Source organism: Papaver somniferum, chromosome 3 (assembly GCF_003573695.1).
Source record: "Papaver somniferum cultivar HN1 chromosome 3, ASM357369v1, whole genome shotgun sequence".
NCBI classification, from domain to species: Eukaryota; Viridiplantae; Streptophyta; class Magnoliopsida; order Ranunculales; family Papaveraceae; genus Papaver; species Papaver somniferum.
The window spans coordinates 85,475,219-85,492,573 of NC_039360.1; the positions used below are offsets into that span (position 1 = coordinate 85,475,219).

Genomic DNA, 17,355 nt, shown 5'->3' on the forward strand with positions numbered 1-17,355 from the left:
TGGCATACCACCAAAACATTTCACTTCCCTAGTTTTGAAATTGGGTTTACCCCATTAGACTTCACTCAAATTACCGGAATTCCAGTTGGGCAAGGAAATCGCATAACATTGGAAGAAATTAGTATGGAACGACTGCATGAGATTGGTCCCCAAACCATATATTGTTTTCTCCCATATATTAACGCACAGTCCACAACAAGAAGAAAGAAAGGATATGAAGCAATGGTGTTTCATGGAATACAAGAAGTTAGACAAGAAAACATTTTCGAGTTGAGAGTTCAAATTCTGGATAAAGGCAAGGCGATCAAGAAGAGTTTGATTAAAACGTTCCTTGACCATAGACTCGGCTTAGATAACTATGTTCTTGAACAGGAGCAGATTGCAAGATGGTTTCTGATTTGGTGTTTTGGGAATATCCTTTTCCCAAACAAGAACACTGTTGTTGAGATTAAATGGCTTAGTATAATGATGGATTTAGATGTGCTGAGGCATTATGATTGGGGTTCGGCTTTGTACGGTAGTATGCTATGGGGCTTGAGTACTGGAGTAACGTGCAACAAGCCTGACTTGCAGTTCTTTATCTATCCGTTGATGGTAAAAATTCATACCCACTTGTAATCTTACTTTCCTTACTTATTTTTTATTTGTGATTGTATAATGCAAATAATTAGTTGTTAATAATAACTAATATTGTTGCAGCCTTGGTTTTGGGCATATTTTCGATGTCTATTTCCCTATACAAGGGCGGAGAATGAAAATATGGATCCGTGCCCAGCGGGTAGGTTATATGATGAATGCCAAAGAGAAAGTAAAAGAGGCGGACATAATGATACATGTACCCATTCAATGATTCAGGTGCGTTACCAGATTGATAACTTTCCATTTGATTCTGTAGTATGGTCGCCATGGGAGGATGATGAATGAAAGACTAAACCCGAGGTGGAAGAGGCTAAACTAATGTCTGTAACACGGAGGGTCTTTTACGATCCATTTGGTCACAATGTCTTGTACCTGGGCTAACGGTGTCTCAAACAAGTTCTTGGTATGACAGTAATACCGTGCAATCCTCCGGATTTAATAGTACAAATAAACAATGACTATTTGTACAACAACCATCAACTTAATTCCTTGAATTACTTTGAAGTACCCGATCATGAGTATAAGTTGTGGTGGAAGGAGAAGTCAGTTGGTAAGTACACAGGTGCAATTGTACATGAAGGAAACATGGATTTGTATGGTACGCAGGATAATAATGCTTATGTAAGCAAACCAGCACCGCAACGAAAAAGAAGATACACTGAAGATTTGGTGCCCGTCGATCGTCATCTCTTCCCATATCCAACAAAAAATCTTACAACTCGAGTATGCATCCCTAATTTTGAAACGGTTCATATTCTTACTGGAGTGGAGTATTTGGGGGAGTATCCACAACCCAATTATAATGTCAATATGGGTACAGCTGTGAGTATCATATGTCCATTATTTCTTATACATTCTAGTTGTGAAAAAAAATATTAACTCATGTCGGTGTTCCGATGTTCGCTGTATACAGGAGATGTGGAAACAGGCATATATGGAGTCGCAACAACAACTCATGGCTCAACAACAATTATATTTCGATATCACAAAGGAACTGCAATACAAAATCAAATAAGGTCGAGATTACCATCAGAGATGCGTGAGAGACTATGTAGCACCACATACAGGTGAGTATTCTACATCGGTCCAGTCACGTGATTCGGGCCCGTCGACGGGTTCTTTTGTTCCAAACAGTCAAGAAGACTACCATCCTTATCATTCGTCGGAGCCACTCAATCAAAGCACAACCACGTACCAACAGCAGGGTTCAGCAAATTATCCATAGTTTGATTTCTGAAAATGATCCATGGGTTGAAATGTTTATGGCTAGTTTTTTTACTTTTTAATAGATATGTTTATATCTGAATGCACTTCTCATTTTCACTATATAACGACTACTTTTTTTGTTTTATTTGTACTGGTAATATTTACTGTATAACGACATGTTTTTTTATCCTCTCATCATATCTCTATATATAACAAACCAGTTTTCCAAGTGAAGCTATCCAAACATTCTATCATATTTGTGTTTTATAAAGATGAGGTTCAACAAAGAAGAAGATGTTGCTCTTACACAAGCATGGATTGAGGCAAAAAACAATATTCTGAACAGAGCTCAAGACACCGACACCCAATTATGGAGTAATGTTTTTGAATATTTTGATAACATATCCGGAAATCCAAATGAAAGAGTCAAAGAAGGTCTTAGAGCAAGGTGGAGCAAGATCAACGGGGACATCATCACTTTTGTCACGATTCAGGCCGAAGTTAACATATGTAATCCTGGGATGTCATATGAACAAAGGGTAAGTTGTTATTATCAAATTTCTTTTATTTCCTAAAATTATAACTATTTTAAGCTAACTTTATTTTAACATGCGACAATTTTCCGCATGATGAATGTTATCAGCTATTGAAAACAACTTTTGATACCTACAATCCAGACGAAATGTAGCAGTATCGCCGAGATGTTCCTGCATTATATATTGATCAAGTCTTCGGAATAACAATCCTGAAGAATGATTAAATGTGAATGTTCTATCTTATATTTATGTAATCTTTTATCTTTAAGTCTTCTTGCAATCTATATATGATCTGATGTTTTATGTTTTATTTAATTAAAGTTTAGCATAAATAAAACTGAGATTCCACAAAATAGACAACAAGTTCAGAACTATTGAATAAAAGACCAAATCACTTGTCGTAGTAATCACGATTGCACTTAGCATGTGCATCAAGCCTTTAAACCCCTAGGTGACCCTATTGGACGAGTTATAGTCTCGTGAGGGTTTACACAGAGATTTACCCACAAAATCTACACAAACATTTATTATACTTTCAATCTTCACTGGATGAAGCAGCTGAATTATCCGGCGATTGATATTCTGGAATTTTGGATACCATGAAATTATAGCTTTCATCAAATGTGAATGCTTCACCCTTTTCCTCAAAATAACGCGCTTTAACAACTTCGTGCTACAATAACACAAGGCAATATACTTATTGTTGTAATTTAAAATCAATCAATTTAGCTTTGGACGAAACCAATTCTAAAATACTTACAAATTGTTGAGGGGACAGCCTAATATGGCTTGCATTGAAGATCCGTTGTTGAATAGATATAAAATCGCAAACGGCTTTCTGGATAATCTAGTACCTATCATGAATTTGTTGAACACTTCGTCTCGTTGGATTCCCAAAATCTTGTCTATATTGGTTATATATCTTCGCCCAAAAAGTTTCTGCCTCTGGCATTACAGGGGAGAGATCGGCTACTCGAGTTTCTTTGTACCATGCTTTGATTATTGCCAAATCTTCAATTGAATCAAATGATCCCATGGATGTGTTCGTATTAAAATTTATGAGAGGTATTGAAATATGTGAGAAGTTCTGCAAGAAAGATAACACAATTTATAATATCCGTCAAAATAAATTGTTATAAAGTAGCCGTTATAAAGTAGTCGTTACAAAGTAGCCGCTGACTACCCGTTAAAAAATAGTTGTTGCGCGATATAGTCATTTGAAAATAGCCGTATAAAGTAGTCGTTACAAAATCTTAAACAACAACTGCATATACTATTCGTCTGGACCGTCTTCTGGAGGACCGCCGAGATTCATTTCTGGATTGTAATAATCCCAGTGACCCAGGTGAGCTTTAAAGATTAAGTAGCACTCAAAACATGTAAATTCTGTACGAGTATCTAGTTGGTACACAAATTTGGCCATTTCCTCCTACGCAAAACAAAAATAAACCAATAGGTTAGTGTGTATAAGCAAACAACATTTCAAATATCATAACCATTTTTGATGACCTACAGTAATCGCAACTGTCATGTGTTGTGTGGCGTAACCATGAATCCTTTTTTGAATTGCAACGTACTTACGAACCATTATATCAGTGTGAGATAGACGTTGTTGAACTTGTCTTTTTGTTCGGTTATTAACGTTTCCAATCGCTTGTACAAATCCGTCAAACACCAGCGTCCATTGTTCATGGGCGGAGAGGTTTTGAATATCTTCAGTAGGCAGAGTAGCAGCATTTACAAACGCTATGGTGATTGCAACATCTTCTTCGACGGTATATCCAACCATTACCATGTTAGCTATGGAAACCAAAAATAATGAGACACAAATGATACTAATGCCAATTATTTTGGATTGTTTGTGTTGAGGAACTTTCTGTCAATTTATAATATGCATTCAAAGTGGTCGTTGGAAACTAGCTGTTACTAAAGATCCGTGGGTATAACAAAATATAATTCAAATTATCGTAATTAGAAATATATAAATTAATGTTGCTGAAAAGGAAATTACATTACCGGAACTGAAACACGGTTTGACTTAAAAGAAAAAACATTTAAACTAAGCTATTAAAAAAACAAATTGGTGTTCCCTTGCCTCTCCATCTGCCTGAATATGGCATTCTGTTTTAATTCAAAGTACTTTCTTGCATTTGGAGCCATCTTTTCGAGATCCAATTGCATTATTTCCCTTTCTTCTTTCTCTCGAGCAGCTTCAATTTGTTGTTGTGTTGTCTCTAGCAACTTTTCCATAATTTGGTTTTGTTGTTCCTGACGAGGTGCGACTGTCATTCGTGATTCTTTTAGAAAATCAACAAGTTTATTGCCCGCGTCGCTCATCTGGGAGTCTTGGGAGGAAGGTGTGGCAGGTTTGCTTGACCCATTTATTGATAAGGGCTTTTTTCGCTACTCTAGAAACGCGTTTATCTCCTGTTAATCCACTTGACGACGTTCCAGGTATTAGACTTGGGTTCGTACCAGGGGTATATCCTAAAGGAATAGGGACACCGCTAGGGACATTATAAGGGTTTTGAAATTGATTTGCGAATGGAGTCTCGATGAGTTGGCTTGTACTTGGATTTTGGGAAAATGGGTTTGGTGAACTAAACGTATTAGAGAAATTTCCATGAACTTGAGATGACGGAGGATTAGAATCTTGGTCCATATCTTCAGCTACACCCACTTGTACATCTTGAACATCTTTAAGCAGTTCATACTCGACATCTCGCTCAAAGTTTTTTTTGTATATTTCAAAATGTAAGCTTTTCGCAATTAACATCTACAATAATGTAAACAAACCATAAATAAGATACGCATAAATTAAACTATTTAGAAACCACATATACAACAACTATAATGGAACATAGTTAAATAACATACCTGGTTAATAGAGTCCAAGCCTGGATTACTTATATTAGCTCTTGCAACACAATCGGAAAACTTATCCACTTCAGTCTTGATTTTGCTAAACCGATTACGAACGCTTTCTACAGTACGTTCTAGTTTATTCCCACCACAAGCTTCCACAATTTTTTTAAAAAGGATTTCCCAAAACTCTTTCTTATCTTCATAACTGTTATAACCGAGACCAATGTACTCAGTATGAATGTGATGATCTTCCAAAGTACTAAATCTCTTTCTAAGTTTCCTTTTTTGCGTCTGAGTCTCCGACATTATTGAGCAAAAGAAAATTTAAATCTATTACGTAAACAAAAAGTAAATTGGAGAGATTGATGTAAGAAGAAGAAATTTGTAGTGAAGAAATCAATTGATGTGAGAAGAAGAAATTGATTTGGTGTGGTTTGAGTAGAGAATTAGAGTGGTATTTATAGAGGATTTTGAAAAAATGACCGTTGGGATCCGACGGTGGAGAAGATAGAACCGTTATTGATGATGGATGGTTAGGATCGGGTGTGAGAGAGGTGTCAGCGAGAAAAGGTCAAACAAATAATTTTACGAAACGGCTACTGAGTTGCCGTGCAAAATGTTACGGCTACTGAGTTTCCGTAAAGCAGAATTTCACACGGCAACTCAGTAGCCGTGTGATTTTCCTTCCCTACAATCGTGATCAGATGTGATCATCCATGTAGGGATGGAGGGTGATATCCCTACATGAGTAGGGATTTGGGAAACCATAGGGGTTGGATTTTTTGATTTTTGAGGGAAATTGAGGGATAGTGAACCCCTCCATAGTGCTAGCTCTTAAGTGTCTTAAAAGTGATTATGTTTTCTCTTATTTCAAGAGTAAATTAACAGAAAGTGGGTTATATTGTTGGTCATTTGGTGTGAGTGTGGCTCTTGTTACTACTAACTAATTAAGCTAATTGCACAACAGTTTCTGCCTTAACAGGTCATTCAATAAATAGTTTAGTCCATCAAAATAATAGTGCAAACATATTCACAAATCACCATAATCCAACTTTTCAAATGCACAAACAAGAAATGGGAAAAGCAATATTGAAATTGGAAAAGAAGAACAAAAAGAATAGAAGTTCCACTTATTTCACCATTATAGTTAAAAAAAACATAATAAAATCCAAAATCAATGTTTTTCTTTTCTCATGTTCCAGATCTCTATATTCTCTTTAGTTCGTAATGGAGCTTTGGATGTAGTCAACACTCAATGCCTGCTGTTCTATACAAAAAGTGAGAAGTGGGTCTCTCTATTAAACTGAAAATATTCCAAGAATGATGAGGAAATGGCCCCCTAGAAACAAGCTTTTTGTGATGAGACGTAAATTTATTACATAAAACCCTACACACTAATATGTGGATTGTGGACAATTGTAATGCGACTAAGTAGAAATTTAATTATCAAACTAGATATTCATGTAATGAAAAACATCTGTAAGTCATTTACAATTTTTCATCTTTTGTCATGTGTGTTTGCAGTGGTGGTGGTGGTGTCAAGCTTTATTGTGTGATGATTCAAAATGGATTCCGTTATCTCCTTTTTTTCCTCTACTAATTGTTGCATGCAAATGTGCATGAAGATGGGGGGATTTTCATCATGGAGACAGATTTTCTTGAGTGAATTATTTGGGTTTGAAAAAAGAGAGGAGTTTGTAGTACGAAGGAGAGGGAATGGGGTTTTTCTTTTGATTGTAGTAATGATGAGTAAAATCCATCAACCACTACTGCAACTCCGATAGCTTTTAATAGAGGAGGAATAATGCATGGCCTTAAGCGAGTCCTTTGTTTTTTCCTGCCACATTCTCCCTTTCATTTTCATCGACCTTTTAGTGGCAAGCAGATGGGGAGTGGGTTTTGTTTTTGCCTTAGCTTTTTACTGTTTACCATCTCCTTTGTGTTTGCTTTTCATAAATAATCTCTCTTTGATCTCAACCCCATTATCACTAACAGATGAGTAAAACGTTTCAACAAGTTTGACTAAGTCAAAGTACGTTGACTGGATTTATCGTAGAAGATTTGATCACTGATCAATCAAAATACATAAATAAAAAAGGAACATGCATTGTAACTTAGAGCTTCGACTTCTTGTTTAGGTTAAACCGATTCGAAAAGAATTGATCTCGAACCCACAGAGGTGACCAAGAAAGCAAAGCAAACAAACAAGTCATATGTCCAAACACTATTTGCTTTGGCGGTTTAGGACTCGATACCTTCTTCACAACATGTCGTGCAAAAAATGTTGCATCAGTGGCTTTCCCGGTCTGAGAAGCCTTTGCTCGTTCAACTATGTCATCTTTGAATTCCTTGTATAGTTTCCATTCATAACCCTTCAATCTTTCTACATTTGCCTGCCCTAAATTCGAACGGATGGCACCAGGAACGACCAGTATTACATCGATTCCAAATGGTTTTAATTCCACACGTAAAGTATCCGACATTGCATGGACGCTAGCTTTTGAAGAACAATAAGAACCAGCCCATGGAGTTGGTACTTCCCCTACCACACTTCCTGTATTTACTATGCAACCGCAACCCCTCGAAGCCATGTGAGGTACAACATGTTGAGCCATCCTTAACTGCCCTAATGCGTTCACTTCGTAAGCTTTTCTAACAATCTCCAACGGAAGCTCTGCTAACGGACCAGTACTTCCTATACCAGCATTATTGACGAGTAAATCTATTTTACCGCATTTCTTTATAACTTCTGCTACTGCTGATTTTACACTCTCATCTGAAGTTACATCGAGCTCTAATGATTCGACGTTTTCTTTTGGGAGGTCCGACAGTTCGTGAATTCGGCTCGGAATATCAGTAGCAAAAACATGACATTTTTGTTCGGCAAACGCTTTACAATATTCATAACCTATACCACCTTTTGCGCAGCCGGTGATTAACACAACTTTTTGATCACCCATTTTGTTTAAATCCTACCCATTACGGTACTTTTCTGTTTCGCAGCTAATGCAAGAAGCCTTTATAAACTAGAAGCATCTCTGTTAAATCCGTCATGGTGGTTTATAGAATATGCCTTCTGGTACGTCTTTTGCGGGAAGAATATGCTAGACTAGATCAACAATCAAGCCGGCCAAGGATAGGGCTAGCTTTTGTTTTTACTTCTAAGATCATCAACGTCAAGCCGGCTTTGAATGACCGGCTTTAGATTTTCCCCATAATAATTAAGAACCATTTAATTGGCATTATTAAGGAATCATGATTTTGGGCATACATAATAAAGACAAAAAAGGATGTGAAATAACAAAATTGGAAGTCCCCTTAACCAAATTTTTTTTAATGACAAATCTTCCTTTTTAGGATTAGTGTTAATACTAATGATTAGTTAAAATAATTCTGATTAGTGATTACTGATTAGTTTTAAGATTATTTAGTTATAAATTTGTGTGGATGAAAATTTTTGAGTAAGAAAAAAAAAGTTAGATTTTTTTGAGAAGGAGAAGGGGAAAATGAGAAAAAAGCTTGTAATTGATTCAATGGATGAGGAGGGTACACTTCTATCTAATGTTTAATTTCACTTTTGTAGCTTAAAATCATAAAAAGTTTGTGTTTTTTCACTAAGGTTCGACGAGTCTGGAATATGTTCGGCTTAATATATCAGCCGAACCCACCTGGATATTGACAACTAATGAACAGTTCGGCAAGCTGAAAGTGTTATTATTATGAGCCGAACCAACTAGTTCGGCTTGTTTAAAAATGTCATAATGAGCCGAACCTAATCCTGTGTGATCTGGACGAAAAATTACATGAGGTTCGGCTTATGTTGAGAAAATCGTAAGCGCCGAACCTTTTGGTAGTACATGGTTCGGCTATTTACATAAGTATTATATAAGCCGAACCTCGTAAATGTGATAATTGTTGGGGTAAGAATTTCGTATTGGTTCGACACATAATGTGAATATCGTAATAGCCGAACCTCGTAAATGTGCTAGGTTCGACACATATTATGATTATCGAATACGCCGAACCCCTATGCATCTCTATCTGTGACTAGGTTCGTCTTGAAATTTCATGCCGAACTGTTCATATACATTTACATGAAGCTTTTGTGAAGAACAGTTCGGCTAAAAACGCAGCTCAATTTTGAGCCGAACCCAACACCATAACTGTCATTTAATCGATGAAAAACAACAAATAGGAGATTGGGTTTGTAAACTTACTTTCTTATCCTCATTTCCGGAGTTGGAGATGCAGTTGGTTCAATTTCTGGTTCAATTGGTGGTTGATTTTCAGTTTCTACACCTTCATCTTCAATTGGTTCTTCTTCTTCAATTGATGGATTATAAGACGATTTGGTTTGCCTAGTCCCTGCTTTTTTTGTCCGAGTCATTATATAGTTGAGTTTAATTGACGATCAAATTTTTACGAATTGACAATTAATCACGGTGATGAATTTTTTTTTTTCGCGGGAGGAGAAGAGTTCGGCTAGAGGAGGAAGAAGAAGAGATGTTAAGGGAAACTGATTTTGATATTTTAGAAAACTGATTTTTGATTTTTGTATTAAGGATATAAAGGTAATTGAACTACCCATAGGATATAAGGTCATCCAAGTTAGGATTATTGTTTTGTATGCCTAATAAGATTTCAGTATGCCCAAAATCACGATTCTTATTAAGTTAACGGCATTCAGAGCCATGCATAGCACAGGTGGTCCAGTACCCAAAAATTCCATATGCTCATGTCTTTGGAGAACAAAGTGCTGTATGTTTTTAAGACAAGAAATGTTACGTTAGTCAAGTGGTCCATATGCAACCCTAGCTTTCCATATATGTGAGTATGAAACGTGACAATTCAACGTTGTCCATTCACCAACTATATTGCTATCCTATAGTGTACGTATACCGAGTCTGAGAGGGAGATTTAAAGTGAAGGTACTTAACATCACCAAGAAAAATAAATTCAAATTAAAGGCAAAAATCTAAAAAAATTTCAAGATATTTGTTATTCTTCTTCTAAGGAGACAAAACAAGGATAAGGCTACAATTTATGGGAACAGGCCTTATTGGTTTAGTCCTTTTCAATACAAAGTACATACATTATAATGACACAACCAAAACACTAACAAATGAAATATGAAATATGTCCGTCAACTCATTAATCCAAAATCAAAAGTCTCATTCCCGCTAGGGATTCTATGGAGAGGATGAGGTGAAAAATATTTTTTTTTTACTTTACCCAGGTTAAAGAAAAAGATTAATTTCGCCTATGATGTCTTTTCCGAAGTAAAATTGTGATTCAACGCGATTAAGCGCCAACTACCTGTTTTCTTTTTCCTTTTTCTAATCGGCAAAAATTCTGACGTCGACGAGTTTCGAACTCAAATCACTAGCGTCATTATTCATTAAATTTACCACTGCCATACAATGACATTGGCAAGTTCCAACTACCTTTAGGGCTCAATTTTTTTCTTCAAATAGGTTTCCAAAGCATGTATCTCACTTAATAATCTTTAGGACAATGATCTCAATCTCATTCTCACCATCTAAGTGTACTTTAGCTTGGAGACTTAAGTTTGTGTTAATGTGATCTTGAAATTCACTCACAAAATCGATTAGTACAAGAAATTTGTTTGTTTTTTTTTTGTTTGTGCAAAGGGGACCACTACTGAATTGAAGAGAAGATGGGTGAAATTTCCAGCAAACCATTAATACTATGTGTACCTCAACACCTAATGCTTTTAAGTGGTTAAAGTTTAACCCCAACTACTTACCTCAAGTGGTAAAAATACTATGAGTTAAAATTTTCCATTTAAACTTTTTCATATGTACTATATATATTACCCGTTAAGTACCTCTGTTTCTTGGGATTCAGAATTCATCAAGTCCCCCCCCCCCCCCCCCCCCCAACCATTCAAATTGGTTGAAACTGAACTGAATTTACAGACCAGATGGTCCAGCAGAACCATGGTTCATGAAACAATCTCATTGGCTTGTTTCCCGTTGTTATATGTTCTTCTCTATTATTGACTCTCGAGTACATAAAACTATCTGAAACTCAAGTATCTCATATCCAGTTTATAATTGTTTTCTGGACCACCACCGGCAGGCATCTTTGGTGCCGAATTGTATTATCTTCCTATCATCACATTAGAATCAACCTTAAAGTCTAGCAGTATACGTGGTACCAAAAAAAATGTCCCTTAACTTGATCAAGTTTATCGGTATAGGTCCGAATCAGAGATTAGATCTGACTCAAAGTAGAAAACAAACAGTCTGACTGCTGACTCGGTGCGAATCAGGAGTTGTCTCAGACCCAGACACCGAGTCAGCTGCAAACAAACAAGGTGTTAGAGTTGCCGCGAGCTTCATTCATGAATAAACACTTATTAGAAGCTTTCATAATGGCAAAATGGTTGACAAGCACCACGAACAAGCCGCATTGAACCTGAAATTCATAATTTTGGCGAGGGGCATCTACAATGCAATTATTGTGCGAACAACAATATAAATGCAGGACTCGAGAGTCAAGTCTCCAGAGACACCAAATCAGTCCCAAAAATAAAGAATGAAGAAACTGGTTAAACATCTGACTTCGCATTTAACAAACATAGACATGCTCCAGAGTCCAGACTCTCCGGCAAGTGATGAGTCAAACGAAGTCAAACTGGACGGGGTTTAAGAGTCTTTAAAACCTACCTAAGTTATAGCTAGCTAGCTGCACCCTTTATAATAATAAGATGATGATTAACCAAATTCATTCACTCGTCGTGACATCATATCACATTTGTTTCTAAGGTTGGTCAAAAAATGAGATAATTTGTCAAAACAATGATATCAATTTAGTTACACTTTACAGCTCTAATGAAGCTTGCTGGACTTCTCAAAACAAAAAAAAATTCCACACGTAAGACAAAAATATATATGACTACACAGTTGTGGTTAATTTTGGAGCGTAGTAACTCGATAAAAATTCCATTCCTCCCCCCTGGTACAGAAAACATCTCCGTGTTGTTGTTGTTGTTTATCCCAAATTTTAATGATGGAAAAATTAGTTGAAGCTACAAACTATAGACTAGATAAGAGTACGAGAGTGAATGAATGCTGTTAATTTTGTATAGGTGATAATTTTCAAGGAGCATCACGTGTGAACTCACACAAAATCCAAACAAAATCTAATGCAAGATCATAGACAACAGTAGGAGAGGTCAGCAGCTATAAGAATAGTGATAGCAACTAATTTTGAGAGTGACAAGAGAAGTTACAGTAGTAGTAGTAGTGTTATTAAGATGATGTATAGTCTGCCTGTCTTATGTCCCTAGAGCAAAAGAAAATGCCCACAGATACATAGATTGATAGCTCACATGACATTCTTTACTTTTAAAGTTTCCATCCATCCTCCATTAAAGCAGCCCTCCTGCAACAAGCTTTTTCTCCTCTTAAGACTATTAACTGCACTAGTAATACAAATAAATGGATGTAATGTCACTTCAATTTCTACTTCTAAATCTAGCCCACATTGGATTTTTCTCCCAATTAGATAAAGAAACCAAAGAAAATGCAAAAAGGAAGAAGAAACAATACCCCCTAATCTTCTTCCTTAATGTCTTTCACAAATTTTGTATCCAACAAAGAGTAGGGATTTGAAAAGGAGGACATTTGTTTGCTACAAATTGAACATTTTTAGGTGGTGGTGGTGGGTAGTAAGAGGAATTCAAAGCCTCTACTCTTATTTCGTCTTAAATTTGTATGTGACCACAACAAGACCCTGAAAAAAACAATTCAATTGCTTTCCTCTTTAATTTTTTTTTTTTTTTTTTTTTTTTTTTGTTCCATCAATTTTCATTTAAGGGATCCATATTGAGAGTACAAAACAGAGGCCCATGCATCTTTTGACTTTACTACTAACAAGGTTAAGAAAAAGATGTTCATCTAACCTATTTAATTTCTCTAAGTACAGCAACCTATCAACATACATAAGAGAAATTCTCTAATTTAATCACGTATATCAGGCTTTGACATCATACATACACTAGTGCCAATGCGATACCTGTTTCTTTCACATTTTTTGGTTCGAGGAGAATATTGTTCTTGATGTTTGGTTATGCCCATTATTATTAAGGATGTCTCTCAGACGGGAACACTTTTAATGGGTCCTCTAGGAGTTTTACAGCTCCAGTGAGAAAATATAAACTCAGCCAGCCCAATCTTTAAGGGGTTGGAAACAAAGGCATGAGAGAATTCCGACAAACCACTTCATAGTATCTAGCAGCATATGCTAACTCAGTCAAGTTGCCAGTAAATAAAGGAACCCATCTACAAGCAAACCAGACTACTTGTAAGTTACAGATTACAGCTGCTTCATTCCTGACATCCATTTTCTTGCAGACTAGACTACGGTAAAAACACAATAACCAAAACAAACAACTGATAAACAGCAATTAGATTTTAGATGAAGGGTTGAGGCCTTGAGGGTTGTATTCTTTTCAAGACTATATAACCCATTCACAAATGCAAGCCCAAAATTAATTACCCAACAAGAATTCACCATTATTCAATCAGAACCAAAAATGCTCTCTAAAGACTAAAGAGGAAGAGACAAACAACGGTGCATACTGCCAAATTTAAGATTTCTAAGGGTTATTTCAGACAATATCTATAACCATGTACTTATTATGCCACCAATGATATAATAGACATAAATAATAAGATCCAATTTGCAAAATTATATAAATAAACTTCTTTACAAAGAAGATCACTATCCTCCATAGTCGCGGATAAGCGGAAAAGAAAATCTAACTCAACTTTGATTAAAAGTTAGTTATGTCAAGAGAGTTAAAACTGTATTACTCGATGTTACCTCCATTTTGTTCGTCATTCACAGCCGATCCATCAGTCCTGTCAGTAACCTGATTCACACCAACTCTTGCATCATTCACGTAGCTGGGATAGTTGCACCCGTTGTAGTATGGCATTGCACCTCCAAAACGATTCAGCGGAACCATACCGTATCCAGGCAAAAACATAGGGTTAGCACCAGTAGGGGGATAAAAAGGAACATACGGCGGGTAAGAACTGAAGTGATTAGGACCAGTACTAAAGTGATGACCAGCCCATGCATTACTATCGTGACGATATCCTCTTCCATCAAGACTGCCAAAACCATTACCCGAGTGATGACTATTATTGTTCCCATCTCTAGGTATAGCTCTTTTGACCTCCACTGATACATCATTCATTTCATAGTGATTCTGCTGCATGACTTTCTCTACAGATTCTTCCGACTCAAAAGTAATAAACCCAAAACCTCTAGCTCTCTGTGTAAACTTATCATACATCACGACAACATCGGTGATATTACCAAATTTTCCAAAAAAAACTACTCAGTTCTTCTTTAGTTATAGTAGACAGTCCACCTACAAATATCTTCTTAGTCTTAAACCAGTCATTGTTATGGACATCATCACTCACACTAATACTGTTGTTTGAACTGTTACCATGGGTTTGATATGAACGGTCGAGTTGCTGTTCAGTTCTTGGTAATGCTCTTTTCACATCTACCTATTAAACACCAAAAAGAAAACAAACAAAAAAACTCCATAAACATATAAAGGAAAAAAAATCTTGTCAAACAAAATCAATAGCTTATCTTTTCAAATTACTAGTGCAAGACCCCCCAAACATATAGTGGTTAATGGTAACTGATGATTCTTACACCTCTTGAAGCCATAAAATCCCCCTCCCACCACCCATAATTCCCCCCCAAAACAACAAATTATGGGTTCTCGGTACACTTCCTAGGAATGGAATGAACACAAAAACAATCGCATATTTCAGAACCCTCCTGTGGCTGTGGATACTTAAGAATTTAAATTTTGTCAAATTTACTTATCTGGAGACCTAATATTTCAAGAGATAACAAAAGCTTATCTAGAGACCTAATGTCTCTTTTGTAATACAAATTTTAGGCAACACAAAACAAAAAGACCTGAATTTTTTTTACTTATTATTAGGTTGTGTCTAAATCAAATAAACACCCAAACTACAGATTAAACCTAGATTATGCGAGACTAAGAAAAAACAAGAACTAGCAATATGAATTCAGAAAAAACAAGCAATACTAAATTAAAGATGTAAACGGAAAGATGGGTATTGTTAAACTAACCACTCTTCCAAGTATGGTGTGATTTTCTTCAAGAGCTTTATCAACAGAAGATGAATCCGAGAAAAGAATAAACCCAAACCCTTTGATGTTTCTGGTGACTTTATCTCTTACTATGGTAGATTCAACAACCTCTCCAAACTTACTGAAGTAATCAGTCAGAATATCTTCAGTTACCGCCCATGGAAGTCCTCCAACAAACACTTTTCTCTCAAAACCCATAATGCAATTGAACGAAAACGAAAAAACCCTAAACTTTTAGTGAGAACAACGAACCCTGTAATGAGAGAATTGAACATCCATACACAGAGAAGAAGATGAAAAGAATTGGAAGAGAAGTAAAGATATATATAAACAGGAAAGGGCTTGAATAGAGTTTGAGTGGTTTAAGGAAACTTAATACAGTAAATTTGGTAAATTAGGTTAGGTAATATCGCGTCGCGTCTTACTAGTGTTTTTACCCTAATTAACTTCTTAATCAATTATACCAAAAATACCCATAATGCGGTTTTGGCGTTGGTGATGAGTCATATGACTGCTCAAAATATACTCAGTTCCGAACTTTAGGACTACAGAGAAAACGATAGTTCAACTGTTCCGACTCTCCACTATAGGGTGTTTGGATGTTAACTCGGAATAAGTTGTTTTTCGATTTCTAAGTCGAAAAATCAGAAATTAGCTTGGCAAAAAAAATTCAGAACGATTTTTAGGAGCAGAAAAGTTAGTTTTTTGTGAAGCAAAATAATTTTGTTTCTGACTTATGTTTCTAACTTTTGCTTTTGAAGAGACAAAAACAATTCTACTTTTGGTATCCAAACACGTTATTAATGCATGGAACAGATAGTGGGATATGGTTGGCTGTTTACTATGTAGTAATACCGTTTTTAGTAAACTTTGAATATTAATCAAGTTGTTCAATAAGGTGATACGAGATCAATTTTTATTTATACATTATGTACATTTTAAGTTTTGCACGCTTATTACATTCTCTTTTTGTATAAATAAATATCTAGATGGTCTTACCTAAACGTGAAGAATTCAACCTGTATCAAATTACAGAGACGTTATGTGCATTCTATTTACTACAAGAGGTGCAACATTGGTGTGGAACTAAGATTTAAGCAACTGAAGTGCAGCATACATTGAAGATTTCCTCTAAAGGGGCATGATCGTCGGTGCCTTCATCTTCCCTAGCATATTATTGTTTTCCTGGCATATTACAACAATTGTTTTCCTTTGAAGACGAAAATTCCTCCCTTACAAAGATGGGAAAAAGAAAAAGAAAGACATAGTAAACAAATTGGGTTGAGCAAGTTATAGAGTACGGAGCACATAGCATAACTGGGTCGAGCATGTTACTTATGGAGTATGTCGTTCATTGTACTTAAATTGCATATATGAAAATGATGCTTTCATATATTTCAGCTATGAATGTTAGTTCATTGCTCAAATGTTGACGCGTAATTGAGGGATATTTAGATTAATTAGAGAATATGATAATAAGACAAAATATGGATTTAAATATTAGATAAGAGTCGCCCTTTATCCAGTTAATTTATATAATTTTTAATTTACCCCTCACTAGTCATGTTCAGTGGTTAATTATAATTCGCTAAGTTAGTAGATTAGTTAGATAATGATTAGTATAAATCATTATCATTTGGGTGAGATCAGAACGAAAAGTTTTGAGGCAAAGGATTTTGGTTGAGATGAGTGACGATAGTGCACAAAGAGATGTCTCTGAGTCTTCACGTCATCAAGAAACAAGTGTTTTATGTTGAATCTCCAGCTGATGATATCTTGCATTCAACATGGGCACACAAACATAAAGTGATTTAGTGATCAAAGTTGTCTTAGAAGTGTTTATGAGAGTTGTAGCTTTAGAGCACAACTCGGTCGAACTCGCAAACATTGATATCTCAAGCCTGTTTGTCAAGTTTTGTTGATCAAAACT

At 35.9% G+C, this 17,355-nt stretch overlaps 3 protein-coding genes across 3 annotated transcripts; all 3 read right to left on the bottom strand.

Annotated features, from left to right (window-relative positions):
- Positions 1 to 7,360: 7,360 nt before the first annotated feature.
- Positions 7,361 to 8,206, bottom strand: LOC113359696 (short-chain dehydrogenase cctT-like). The gene has a single exon (XM_026603288.1). It carries the CDS (start codon positions 8,204 to 8,206, stop codon positions 7,361 to 7,363), a length of 846 nt encoding a protein of 281 aa, XP_026459073.1.
- A 5,744-nt stretch (positions 8,207 to 13,950) lies between these two features.
- LOC113361432 (heterogeneous nuclear ribonucleoprotein 27C-like) lies at positions 13,951 to 15,739 on the bottom strand. The gene is made up of 2 exons (XM_026604681.1): positions 15,405 to 15,739; positions 13,951 to 14,800 (listed from the first exon to the last, which is right to left on the bottom strand). The coding sequence occupies exon 2, from the start codon at positions 14,575 to 14,577 to the stop codon at positions 14,086 to 14,088; it is 492 nt and encodes a 163-aa protein (XP_026460466.1). The 5' UTR covers positions 14,578 to 14,800; positions 15,405 to 15,739; the 3' UTR covers positions 13,951 to 14,085.
- Positions 14,597 to 15,623, bottom strand: LOC113359697 (heterogeneous nuclear ribonucleoprotein 1-like). The gene is made up of 2 exons (XM_026603289.1): positions 15,405 to 15,623; positions 14,597 to 14,800 (listed from the first exon to the last, which is right to left on the bottom strand). Exons 1-2 carry the CDS (start codon positions 15,621 to 15,623, stop codon positions 14,597 to 14,599), a joined length of 423 nt encoding a protein of 140 aa, XP_026459074.1.
- Positions 15,740 to 17,355: the final 1,616 nt, after the last annotated feature.